At 44.8% G+C, this 13716-nt stretch overlaps 1 protein-coding gene and 1 pseudogene across 2 annotated transcripts in view; both read right to left on the bottom strand.

Annotated features, from left to right (window-relative positions):
- Window positions 1-13716, bottom strand: part of PTK2B (protein tyrosine kinase 2 beta) — a 109540-nt gene that overhangs the window by 45617 nt on the left and 50207 nt on the right. For both annotated transcript variants that reach the window (XM_006884864.1, XM_006884865.1), the window contains exons 3-7: window positions 13249-13336; window positions 11984-12063; window positions 1781-1843; window positions 1404-1458; window positions 657-797 (exon numbers count right to left, since the gene is read on the bottom strand). In XM_006884864.1, the coding sequence (XP_006884926.1) occupies window positions 657-797; window positions 1404-1458; window positions 1781-1843; window positions 11984-12063; window positions 13249-13336 (427 nt within the window). The remainder of the gene's footprint in view (window positions 1-656; window positions 798-1403; window positions 1459-1780; window positions 1844-11983; window positions 12064-13248; window positions 13337-13716) is intronic.
- Window positions 2722-7918, bottom strand: LOC102864420 (annotated as a pseudogene).

Below are 13716 nucleotides of genomic sequence, written 5' to 3'. Positions count from 1 at the left end.
GAGTGATGTACAGAGGCCCCAGTGACAGACCACACAAAAAGCCACAGCTCACTGGCTGTGAGATGACTTTCCCTGTCTGCCCAAGATGTCTTAGCCCAGCTATATAGAGTTAGAGGGGAGAAGTTGGAGGATATAAGGTAACGGGGTGGGGGGGCGGGGGCAGGGAAAGGTTGAGTGAGTGTCTAAAGATTCCAGGCAAATCAGTGGCATGGTGGGAGGGCATAGGGGTGTGGGTTAGGGCAAACAGAGGAGAAGTGGGGTCCCCACCCTCAGTATATGGTAGGAGGTGGAGGGCGGAGGGAAACACCTGACCAAGCCCTATGGGTTCTAAAGTGCTTGAGAATGTGGAACCTGCTGTGTGTCCTGTGGAGTGCAAGGTGGGGGGCTGCTGATGGTGGATTAGAGAGCACTGACCCCAAAGAGGGGGTACAGCTCTGAGGCATGTGTAGTGACAATTCTGCATCACCTCTGGTCTTTGGAACCTAACTAGGTCCATAAGTGAGGAGCAGATGGAGTTTCATTTTAGGGCAGGCCAGGAAGGCTTGGAAATCAACATGAAAATGCAGCGCCCTCTCCCTGGAAATTGGTCTTAGGGTCCTTTTTTCTAAGAGGCTGGAATTGAGGTCAGGGAGAGGACAAAGGGGACCTTATCATACAATGAGTTCACAGCGGTAGGTCTCCTGGTCGATGTTGGCAAAGCCTGCCAGCGTGTTGAAGAACTTCATGACGCACTCCTCCTCCCTCAGCGAGGCGTACTGCTGGAACGTCTGCTGGATCATCTTCCGGAACTGCTTGGGCTGTGGTGAGAGAAGTGGGGGAGCAAGGAAGGGCACGGGTGAGGAGACTTGGCTCCTCCGAGCTTCAACTCCTCCCCTTCAGACCGCCTTGACTTTCCATCTCAAGATCATCCAGTGCTGCAAGGGGAACCCCAAACCAGAGCTGCAAAGCTGGAGGTGCTTCCACCTCTGACTGGCATCACACTGCCCTTGTTAGGAGGATCCCCATGAGCCTGCGAGGGAGAGGGGCTCCCATGGGTCAGAGTGCAACTCTGCTCCATGGGGTCAGCAGTGGCTGATTTTTATTTTATTTTTTTCCCAGAAGCAGATTAGGCTGGCAGCAAAGCATGTCAGCCGTTAGCACCACGCTGGGATTCCATGAGGAGAGCAGGGGAGGTGTTATCCGCCTGTGCTCAGACCCCAAAGCTAATAGACCTCTGATTAGAACTGGACCCCATGTACCCTGGATCCCAGAAAAGGCCACTTAATACCTTCAGTTGTCCCACCACTGATGGCCAGAGGCAGCATAGATGCCCTGCCTTCCCTGAGTAACCCCCTTCCCTGCAACTTACGGGGAACCAGCACAGTGGGGTCCTCTGGGCCCCTCCCTCACTTTTCATATCTCACCTTCAAGTTCTCCTGCATCTGCTTTGGGAAGAACAGGTCCAGCCCCACTTCCTTCCTAAAAGAGTGAATAAAAGAAAATTCACTGGACTTCTCTACTCTGCCTTTTTTTTTTAAAAAAAAAAAAAATTTAAATTATTTTAAATTGATATTTTAAATTTACAGAAAACTTGGATTTCCATTCATTCATTATTGGACATTTTCCTCCCTACTCACCCCCCTCCCATACACTCTGCTGATGAGCCAGGGAATAGTGAGCTGGAGACGGGGACCAGGGCCTGCCTGGTTCTGGTCTGAAGATGAGTTAAGAAGGGAGACCAGAAAAACAAGGACAAAGAGACAGACGAGGAGGGAAGAACAGACACCACTTCTGTACTTACTCCAGGAGCTCAAAGTTGGACTTTTTGTCAAGTGCATTGTGGGGCATATCCTTGAAGAATCGCCTGGAGAGAGAGAGAAGTATGGAGGGATGGGCTGATGGCTGGAGAATGAGGCCAGCAGAATTCATCACCCAAGTGCCCACTCGTTGACCTAGAAGCCCCCTTCCCCAGATTTTCCAGTGGGGAAGGTGCTCAGCGTGAGAAGAATTGGACAATATGACTCTTAGAAAACCACTGGGAATTCAAAGTTCATACATTTCACTTGTAGAAAAGATTCCAGCTCTCTGCTTTAAGAGACCCAGCCCTAGGAAGGCTCAGGTATTGGGCGAAGGAAGCAAAGGGCGGCTCTGTCAGTGGCCCTGAAGGCAGAAGACCCAGGAGAGCCCACCCAGCAGCAGATGAGCCCATAATGCTAGGCACTAGGGCGAGTGTTCCTCATTGTATGGTAATGAAGGGAGTACCGTGTGCTGACTAGTACATTAATTCCTACCAAAATGATTTTGAAGTTAGAACATGACAAGGGTGTTATTAGTCCACAGTTATCCAGTCACATTAAGTGGGGGTGAGGGTAGTGAAGTCGGGTGTGCTCAAGTCACCATAGCCAGATTCACCATGCACCCCACTGTTATGTCCAACTTCTGGTTTCCTTTATGACTTCTATTCCCCTTAGTTGTTGGCTCCAAAATATTATGAGTGTATGTATGTTTAATCACTTTTTAAAATGATGTCTTTATTTTTCTCATTTAAAGGCTGATAAAAACCATAACTAATTCTATTTTTTTAAAAAATGCAACATCTCAATTGAAAAGTAGAATTGTATTCACTCATTAAATGCTAACAGATTTTTCTAAGTCATAACTTGACAATATCCAGCATGCACATTTAATTTCAGTACAATAGACTTAAGACTAAGTATATATGGTACATGTATCAAGACCAGATTACAAATGATCACAGTCACCATCATCACCATCTTCACATTTTCTTTTCAATGCATGAGATGGTTCACTGGCAGTATTTTGTGACGATACCATATTAGCGGTGTAAGAATATTTTTGGACCCAATTAATGTGGATTGATCAGAACATTCTGAACTGCTATAGTTGTGGTCACTGATGCTTTTACAGCTGGGCCCTGTGAAGTTGGCATCTGGACTGTAAATCGTTGCCCTGTGAGGGCCATTGGAGTTCCTACTTTAGCGGAAACAGACATGGTTTAAGGGGTTGTTGTACACAGTGTGGGAGTACTGGGTCTGCTAGTAACGGAGCTAACACTTAGCCTTGGATCTGTTCTTCTTCCTGCAGCATGAAATACCTTTTTCTGTATGGGGTCAAGTCTATAATGTGGAGCACTTAAGCAGTATATCAGGTGGCAGTCTAGGGCCAGAATATGGCTTGCTCAAAGGCAAAGGAGTTTGATGTCTTTGCAGTGCAATATCAAATAAAAAATCTCTTGGGGGAGGAGAGGTGAAAGACTGGTCATTACGACAGTGGATGGCCAATCGCACATCATCTGCATCAACAGTTGTTTTCTTAATGTTGTGTTGTTGTTGTTATATGCCGTAGAGTCGCTTGCAACTCATAGTGACCCTATGTCCAACAGCCCTAAACCCTACTCTATCCTGTGCCAACCTTATTGTCTCTGACACACCTGCCTCCATTATCCCAGTCCCTGAATCAATCTATCTCATCAAGGGTCTTGCTCTCCTGTGCTGTCCCTCCACCCTCCCAAGCATAACATCCCTCTCCAAGGACTGGTCCTTTCTTAGCATGGCTTGAAGAAATTTTTGCTTTGTCTAGATTTGTAGTTATGTATTGGAAGGCAAACTCCAACATCTGATTTCTAACTCTTGGCTCCTACTCTGCCATGCCCATATCCTTCAGGGTTTGTGCCATCATCTGTGCATATTTCGGCACGCTCTTGGGAGAAGTCATCTTTCCAATCACTCATATTAATGTATTTCAGTCCCGATCTTGAGGCAAACTCTTTGTCTCATGTGGTTTTTCCAAACCCTGGTGTTCCCTGACCACTGAATGAGAAAAATGTTCAGCTGTAACACGGTCCCCACAGCGATAGCTCCTAGTGAGTCCTGTTTAATTACTTTGTTTGTTTAATTACTTTTAAAAATGAATGTTAAATGTGACACATGTGAAAATTTTAGAAATTATAGAATGTTGTTGTTATGTGCCATTGAGTCGTTTGCGACTCTTAGCAACCCTATTTGAGTCGTTTGCAACTCATAGCGACCCTATCTATGTACAACAGCCCTAAACCCTGCTCTATCCTGTGCCAATCGCACTGCCTCTGACACACCCATCCCGATAACCACAGTCACTGAATCAATCCACCTCATAGAGGGTCTTCCCCTCTTGCGCCGTCCCTCCACCCTCCCAAGCATGATGTCCCTCTCCAAGAACCTGTCCCTCCTTGCAACATGCCCAAAGTATGTCAGACAAAGCCCCAGAATCCTTGCCTCCAAGGAGTAGTCTGGTTTAATCCTCTCCAGGATGAATCTGTTTGTTTTCTTGGCAGTCCAGGGTACATTCAATACTCTTCTCCAGCACCACAGCTCAAAGGCATCAATTCTCCTTCTGTCCTCCCTAGTCGTTGTCCAACTCTCTGATGCATAACAAGTGATTGCAAAGACCATGGCCTGTATCAGGTGCACCTTAGTCTCCAGAGAGACACGGAGAATAGGATGAACAATTTAAAACAGTCCATAACTCTTACTACTAGAAGTCACTTCTAATTTTTTTTCTATACCAAAACCCCCCACACAAAATGACAAAAGCCATGTCGCATCAATTCTGATTCAGTGATCCCCTTTTGAATTTCAGAGGCTGTAAATCTTGAGAGAAGGAGAGAGCCCATCTGTCTCCCTCAGAATGGCTGCTGGATTCGAATTACTAACCCTTTGATTCATAGCCACAGTATGCCAATAGCACATAATGCACTAAGACACCTATTTCTCTTAGTCACGTTTTGGAGAACACTTTTGTCTTATTTATTTCTAGCAATTGTGGTTTAACCTGAGGCCACACAGCTCATGTGCCAGATACTCCTGCCATCGGTCCTTGCTGCCTGTCCCTGCCTGGCTCCTGTGCTTCGAACCTCTCATCCTGACTGGTGCACAAGCTGTTCCCTCCTGAGCAGGCAGAGCAATCCAGTGTTCCTTCCACCCAGCTGTCTTTGGGGTAGTGTGCAAAGTGTTGGCTTGCTAACAGTTAGGTTGGAGGTTTGAATCCACCAGCTGTTTCAATGAGGAAAGACAGCCAGTCTCTGCCTAGAAAGATTTACAGCCTGGGAACCTGATGGAGCACTGCCATAGGTAGGATCTACTCCACAGAACTGGTCTGAGCTTTGTTTGTTTGGTCTTTTAAATGTCTAGGAAAAGCACTTCTTGACAAAGAATTGTCAGACCAACACGCCAAGAGTGCTAAAAAGTTACAGTGCTGCGGAAATGTGACCACTTGATCCAAGAAGAGAAGTGTGGCTTCCTTAATCTGGCTTTTCTCAGCTGGGTGTCTGCAGAACTGGACAGCAGACTGGAAGATTTTGCTCCTAAGAAAAGTATTGTGTGCATAACAATGAAAGAGTTTTATTTTTCAAGGAGAAGAATGAATTGGGGGAGGGGTGGGCAGGGAGAAAAGTGCAACAATGAACGACCAGAAACCCTAAGTCTCTGTAAACTTTCATGAAAATTATTTTTTTTTAAAAAAAAAAGAAAGAAAAGTACTGTGGCTGGAAAAGAGCAGGTTTGTGGACTCTGAAAGTCAGAAGACTGGTTAGGCATGGATGTTGTTGTTGTGTACCGTCGAGTTGGAAATGACCCAAAGCGGACCTTCCAGCGGGTTTTCAAAGGCCTTAAGTTGCACAGGATGGACCAGCCATAAGGCATACGGAGCCTATCCAGTCCTTTCCCCTGGTTGGAAGAGCTTCCTCCTGTGTCCACCTACAGGGCATTTGAGAGTCAAGGCCACAAGATTGCCTGCAAAAAGCAGGAGCCTTGAGTTCACGCTGGTTAAGAACATCCTGGTGGTCCACGGGGTGAATCAGACAGCCTCCAAACATTCTGTGAGCGGGCGTTACCTGCTAACCCTCCCACACTCACAGAAAAACACAGAGTGCTCCTGCGAAGCATTGATTATAAGCAGCGTGTTCATCCGCTCTTCCTGCTGGGTTGAATGAGCTGAAAATGGACTCCCAGGTAACCGAAAAATTGATTTTGGTACAAAACAAGTTAAATCTAGCAGAGTAAATGCTGACAAATGCCCATCAGAGAGGAGGATTTGGGTCCTTTTAGAGTTATTCATTCACTCCAACACATATTTATCGAGCTTTATGTTACGTGCCAGGCTTGGGATTCCAGATTCAAAGATAAAGACAGCTTCAGTTCTGACTTTAAGAAATTGACAGGATTTTGCAATGGAGCCCATGTGAGCACAGCGTTGCTCAAACAGAGGTGAGCATAAAGCACAGTGCTTCAGAAGGGAGGTGGGTGGGCTGGGAGTGGGCAAGGCTGTAAAGATTTACAGCCTCGAGAACTGAAGGCGGTTCACCACAAGTTGGAATCCACTTATTAACTCAGCAGCTGCGGGTCTGTTTTCAGTTTAGAAAAAGGTGGTGTTGCGTTGTTGTATATCATGGAGTGAGAATCAATCCACAGCTGACCCTCCGGTGGGTTTTCAGAGGCAGTTAGTCACATGGGAGGAGACTGCCTATCTTTCTCTCCATGGAGCAGCTAGTAGATTTGAACTGTGTGCCCTCAGGACTGTAGCGCAGTTTCTTACCACTAGGCCACCAGAGCTCCCTTGGAAGAGGGTAGAGGACAAAAAAAGATGTGTTTTTATGCTAAGAAAAGTTCAACTAACACACTAAGGTCATCACAATCTCTTTATACTCAGTTTTCCCAGACCTTTGTTCACTGCCTGTGCCAGCCTTCTACACAATTAGAGAACAACACTGCTTTAGACAAAGGTGCCCGAGCACTCAAATGTGCTGTGCGCTCTGGGTTCCTTAATGTTCTATCTTACCAACACAATCATAGGTATGTTCCAAGTTAAAACTCTCAATCAGAAATATTGCTCTCCTCATAGACTGAGCTTTGCAATTTTCTAACTGGTCCCCTTCAGAGCTGCTGTTCATCTGGGAATGAGACTGCATCTGTTTCCTGATTGGTTTGCCCCAGCCCAAGCCTGCAATTGTGAGGAGCTCCCAGCCAGGGAGGGAGCTTTGGTGGTGAAGCATGGAGTATATGGCACCGGTAACCCAAAGGTCACACTTTTCTGGTGGTTCATATTCACTAGGTGCTCCGGGGGAGAAAGATGGGCCATCTCCTGTTTGATTTATCAGCTCAGGCACTGTATCAGCGATCAGTAAGTTCCAACTCTGTAGCAATGAGCGGTGGTGGCGAGCAACCAGGGTGGAGTAGGATCTAAAGATACAGCACACACAGGCCCATCCATGAGATAGTTGTGTGACCGTGACCTTCTGAAGAACAGATATGAACCCTGCCTATTCTGTACCATCCTCTTCATCTCCAACACACTCAAGTCCATTGCTGCAGTTGCTGTATAAATCCAACTCGTTGAAGGTCTTCCTTTCTCTAATCCTCCATCTTTCGTAGCATTTTACCTTTTACGAGCAGTAAAAAGTAAAGAAACATCTATGTAAAATCTAGTTAGTGGAGTTTCTCTTCTAAAAAGCATTGCCTATATTAGAAATTAACTATGAGACAAAATGTCTTCTGAAACAAAGTAAGTGTTCTCTTTTGAACCTTGGGTCCTGCATTCACTCTGCCTGACTTTTAGGTCAGCGGGTTTTGAGGTCCTGTTGAGGGTGGGCAATGACCCTGGGTGTCTCAGGTCAAAAGAGATACTAGATGCTGCACTCCTTCAATTTCTAGCTTGAGTCATGGGTTTCAAGTTCATTTATAGAGGAGCTCCTAGAGAAAATAATAATTTTTACATTTAGAAAGTATCCCCCATAAGCCAATAGAAATGTTAATTAGTGCATGTAACTAATTATTGAGCACTTCTGTTCCGGCTGTTATTCCAAGTGCTCTGTGTACTTTCTTCTCATTATAGCAACCCCACAACTCACTGCCATCAAGCAGGTTCTGACGCAGCCACTCTCCATCGGGTTCCGAGGCTATGACTCTTAACTGGAGGAGACTGGTCACCTTCTCCCTTTGGAGGAGGGGCTCTGGGATCAGAACCACCAGAGATATATGACCTTTAGATGAGCGGTGCCACGTGCCACAGCTCTCACCACCAGAGCTCCCTAACCACCCTGCCAGGTATCTACTTTCAGATCATTCCCATTTTACAGATAAAGTACGCGAGGCACTGAGAAGGAAAATGACTCACCCAAAGGAAGACAGTAAATAGCAGACTAAGGGTTATAAACCAGGCAGTCTAGCTCCAAATCCTTTGTACTACATCTAACACTCAGCAACTCCTTGATACAAATTCATTTCACATTTCATGCACATATCAGATCTTTTCTTAAGTCAGTAAGGGATATTTTTTTTTCTTTTCTGGAGTCTTTATATCTATAAGCAAGTGACATAATCTGTCCACTAACCAAAAACCAAACATATTGCCATTGAGTTGGTTATAATACATATTGACATTACAACTCATAGTGACCTGTAGGATAGAGTAGAATCAGGGTTCTAGTATCTTCACAGAAGCAGGCTGCCACATATTTCTATTGTGGAGCAGGTGGTAGGTTCAAACCACTGACCACAGAACCACCTGCAGTCCTAAAATGTCCATAGAAAAGTAGCAGTCAGTGATGTTCACAGACTAAAGGGACTCATGCTCATAATTTATAGATAAACCTGCAATGGAACCTTTAAAGGAAAGAGTGAAATTCTGGTAAATTCTGCACTGTGGCTTGATTTTCAAAAACACATCTGGCTATTTTGGTCAACTCTGAAGGTGTTGAACGGGTAGGGACTTCACAACCTTGCATGTGGGTGCCCTCATGACTCTGGCATGAACTTTATTTCCAGTGAGCACATTCTCACACTGAAGCTGGTATCAGTTTCATTTAGTGCCCTGCTAGTAGTTCCTTCCCACTGCTGCACTTGCTTGTTCCTGTGGTCTGTTAGCTTCGTATTTATAAGACTACGCTCTGGATAACTGGAGCCACTGTTTTTTATGTTTTATTTTTTAAATTTTTTTTTTATGCTTACCTTGCTTATTGGGTAAGGCAACCATCTGACTATCCCCAAGACTATTTCTCTGACTATTCTTTAAACTCTGGAGACATAAGGCCATAAACTCTGCCACAAAACAATTGTGTCGGGGCTAGATCTCTGCTTCAGGGACTCTTGTTGTTCTTTTTTTGTTGTTGTTGAGATATAAAGTCTGCAAACTGATGCTAAGTTGAACTAATTCAATCCCATAAGGACAAATACTGTATAAGGCCATTATTGTAGAAATAGATAACTGGTAAAATGTGTATGAGAATTCCAGGAGGGGAGGGAAGGAGCAGACAGGTGAGGATGGGCAGGGGGTGGTAGTCATAGAGTCGCACAATTTGATGGGTAGAGAGAGGGGTGGGTAAAGGAAATGGGAAAGATCTGGTATGAAAATGTATATGAACTTTTAAAAACAAACCAATATAAAATAAAAATGTATGAAAAGTCTGTAAGTGGTAAAAAGGAACCCTCCAAGCCTGCCCTTGGCCTGCTTGTCTCAATCCCCCATAATCTCAAGTGCTGAAATGAAGTGGGAACTCTCCCTTTCCTATCCTATGGCCTTCTGGGAGACTTAGTATGGGAGAAAAAGTCCCCCCTGACTCCTGACTCTATAATATTAAGGTCACAGATAGGATCAAGACTCCCTAAAAGCATATTTCTAGCAAACCAAACATAACTCCTTGCCGAAGGTCTCCCCAGAAACAGTCCTAAAAGTTCTTTCATTTTTTTAAATTAAAACTTTTTTATTAATTATTTTTAATGCAACATATATATTTTACAGCATATTTTTTCCATTTAATTTCCCCCCATTAATTCATTGTTGCACATTTTCCTCCCTGCCCACCCCTTCCACCAGTTAGTTTTTTCCTCTTTGAAGAAAAAAAAATCTTTCATTGTTATAATCCACCCTGAGTCCACAGTCCATTTTAATATACATTTCATTTTCTGTAATCTTGTCATGCAAATAATACCTAATCTTATATTCCTTTTAAACAGTTTTCTCCCTCATCTGCTTCAATGAAGTATACATTATTTATCCCCACTTTCTTAGGTTCCTCCCAACCCAAATGTCAGTCTCATTTTACAACGGTGGCCCTATGCAGTATTTGTCCTTTCATGACTGAGATATTTCAATCAGCATAATGTCCTCTATGGTCACCCATTTTGTATAATAGTTCATGAGTTCCTTGTTTTTTAATGCAGTATAGTATTCCATTGTGTGAATATACCACACACACACATACACACACACACAAGTTCTTTCATCAACTCATATGAAGCTAACATCATTTAAATGGCCTAGGAACTCATTAAAAAGGAAAAAAAAAGATATATTCTAGGGCTCTACTCAGATATACTAAATCAGAGTGTTCAAGGGTGAAGGTCAGAAGTCATCAGTTTTTTGAGCTCCTAGGGGCCTCTCCAAAGTACTGAAGAGCAATGGTGTCTCTCTGGAGACTAAGGTGTGTCTGATACAGGCCATGGTCTTTGCAATCACTTGTTATGCATCAGAGAGTTGGACAATGACTAAGGAGGATAGAAGGAGAATTGATGCCTTTGAGCTGTGATGCTGGAGAAGAGTATTGAGAGTACCATGGACTGCTAGGAAAACAAACAGATTCATCCTGGAAAGGGTTAAACCGGGTGGCTCCTTGGAGGCAAGGATTCTGAGGTTCTTTCTAGCATACTTTGGACATGTTGTGAGGAGAGACTGGTCCTTGGAGAAGGACATCATGCTTGGGAGGATGGAGGGACAGCGCAGGAGGGGAAGGCCCTCTATGAGGTGGATTCAGTGACTGGGATAGTCGGGATGGGGGTGTCAGAGACAGTGCGATTGGCACAGGACAGAGCAGAGTTTAGGGCTGTTGTACATAGGGTCGCTATGAGTTGCAAGCAACTCGACGACATATAACAACAACAACAACAGGTGCCTATCTATGAGAAAACTCTGATGGCATAGTGAATAAGGAGTTGTGCTGCCCATTCAAAGGCAAGCTGTTCAAAACTCTTGGGAGTTTTGTCCTGCTCCTTGGGAAAAAGATGGGCAATCTCCTCCTATGTGATAAACAGCCTCTGAAAATCCACTGGAGTTCTGACTCTAGCAAAAGCAGGTGCCTACAGACATATTTAGGAACTTATCTCTTTAGGCTTTATAAAGGTCCCATTGAAAGATGACATGGGGGAGGGAAAGGTGATGTGAAGGTCAAATGAGCATATGGTAAAGCTGACAGTGCTAAGGGACAGATTAGGTTAAACCAATTTCCTCTGCCCAAGATTACAATGGTTCTGAGCAGCCAAGGAAAAAGTTTAATTTCTTAGGATACCATTCAAAGCCTTTCAGTCAGCCCCACCTTTCCTCTCTCCACTATTTTGCAGATTATCCCCTCCACCAGTTATCTACTGAAACCTTTCTCCTCCTTCAAAGAGCAGTTCAAATCCCCCCTCTTCCACTGATTAAGTCCACTCAGAATTAATGACTCCAACATGTAACTCGATTTGACACATATTTCATCCTGCTGTGTGTTATGATTAATTGTAAACATATCTGCCAATTTCCCCAAACACTGTAAGTTAGAAGACATCTATGAACGATTTATGAATTTCATAGATATTTACTGAATGTCTACTAGATCTGGGGATGTAGCAGTGAGCCACAGACTAAAATCTCCACATTTTAATACTCCCAGAGGCTAGCACAGTGCTCAGAAAAGCATTTGCTGACTTACTTAAATAATAGACACAACAGATTGATAAAACAGGTAGCCTAGAGGCAAGAGCAGCAGGAGTCAGAAGAAGATAAAAAAGATTGACCAGATAGGGATCTGGCCCTGCAGGTCCAAGGAAAGTTCTCCAGCCTACTTCTTCCCTCCCTGGCTCTCACACATCCATCCTTGCTTTCCATCCTGCATGTGAGGAAAGCCCCTGCCAGTGGAGAGGTTGGCACAGGAGGGGAAGCACGGGAAGCTCCCTGGAGACACCTCAAAGCCACATACCTGAGCTCCAGACAGCCCAGCTGCAGGGCCATGCCCTCGCTGACCTTGCTGGCATATCGCTGCATGTAGTCATTCCGGAGCTGAGGAAGGGCAGTGGGGGAGGAAGGAAGATCAAAGTTCAGATTCATTCTCTTGTTCCCCGTTTCCCTGAGCAGAGGCCCCAGGAGACAACAGATAACTGGACTGTCTCACGTGTCTCATACCCAGCCTGCCTGAAGGAACGATGCCATAGAGGTAAAGAACAGAGAGGGAGGCTCACGTTCAGCTCTGCCTCTGCGATCCCAGGCAGTGGCAGTCACACCACCCAGGCCAGGCCTCAGGGCTGTGCAAATGTATTCTCCCACCTCAAGGAGGCAGGAAATGGCCTGTTCCTCCAACCCTCAACCATCATTTTGGAGACTGAGAAACAAATATTTATAAAAAAAGTGTTGTTGGTAAGAAGATGCCATCTACTGTCCAAGAGAAGTCTGGCTTGGTCTCCAAGGAAACCAAGAAGAGAGCTAAGACAGGACGGGAATAATGATGGTAGCTCATGTGTCCTTGGCACTCCCCAGTGTCAGTCCTTTGCTGGGTCCTCTACCGGCATTATATCTGCTGGTTTCTTATTTATTATTATTAATAATAATAATATTGGTGGCAGCTCGAAACAGCTCACGAGAACTGGCTATTACCTTTTTAGACATACTGTGAGCCACTTGATGCCACACTAGTGGTTTGGAATATGAAACAGTAGAAATTGGCAAGTGATACAAATTAAGGATTCGCCCCCCCCCACCCAGAGCTATTTTATCAACACACCACTGATATTACTAACATGTGTACTCACAGCAACCTCATACTGTAAGGGCTTATTTCTAACCTCATTATCTAGATGAAGACACTTCTAGCCCATTAATTACGTGCCTGGGGCTACCCAGTTAGGAAATGGCTTGAAACCAGGATGTCTGCCTGTAGAAGAGCCTGAGTGTCAAGCACTAAAGCCTTCTCTTGGAATCTGCTTTTCTGTTCATAAGCCACAGAGCACCGCTGGGCAGTAAATGGCCACTAAAGGAGGGCTAGGAGAAGCAACAATCAAACTGGATAAAGTGAGGCCTTCACTTAGTTAGCTGAGAGAGAGGCAGGACTGGAGAAGCTGTTCAGGGACCAGGAAATGGCCTACAGAGAAGTTGCCTGGATGGATCTTTTCAAAAATTTAAGCTTTGGCTTTCCACTGTCCTAGGAGAAGATGGGTAAAACTTAGCATTTAATGTGCCCTAACTTTTTACCTGTTGGTAAAAATAAAGCAATGTGGTCCTGTCTTCTTTGAGGCTCTCCATGAAGTCCTCTGGCAAGTAACGGATTTGAAGGTCATACCTGGGATAAGAAATTCAGATTCTCTAGTTAATACAAGAGAATTGGACAATGACTAGGGAGGGTAGAAGTAGAATTGATGCCTTTGAGCTGTGGTGCTGGAGAAGAGTATTGAGAATACCATGGACTGCTAGGAAAACAAACAGATTCATCCTGGAGAGGGTTAAACCAGGCTGCTCCTTGGAGGTAAGGATTCTGGGGCTTCGTCTGACATACTTTGGACATGTTGTAAGGAGGGACCGGTCCTTGGAGAGGGACATCATGCTTGGGAGGGTGAAGGGACAGCGCAGCAGGGGAAGACCCTCTATAAGGTGGACTGATTCGGTGACTAGGGTAATTGGGATGAGTGTGTCGGAGACAGTGAGATTGGCACAGGACAAGCG

The sequence above is a fragment of the Elephantulus edwardii genome, unplaced genomic scaffold, assembly GCF_000299155.1.
Source record: "Elephantulus edwardii isolate Elephantulus edwardi_28Jun2011 unplaced genomic scaffold, EleEdw1.0 scaffold00038, whole genome shotgun sequence".
NCBI classification, from domain to species: domain Eukaryota; kingdom Metazoa; phylum Chordata; class Mammalia; order Macroscelidea; family Macroscelididae; genus Elephantulus; species Elephantulus edwardii.
Note: the sequence above shows the minus strand (reverse complement) of the source record. Positions and strands in the feature narration are given on the sequence as shown.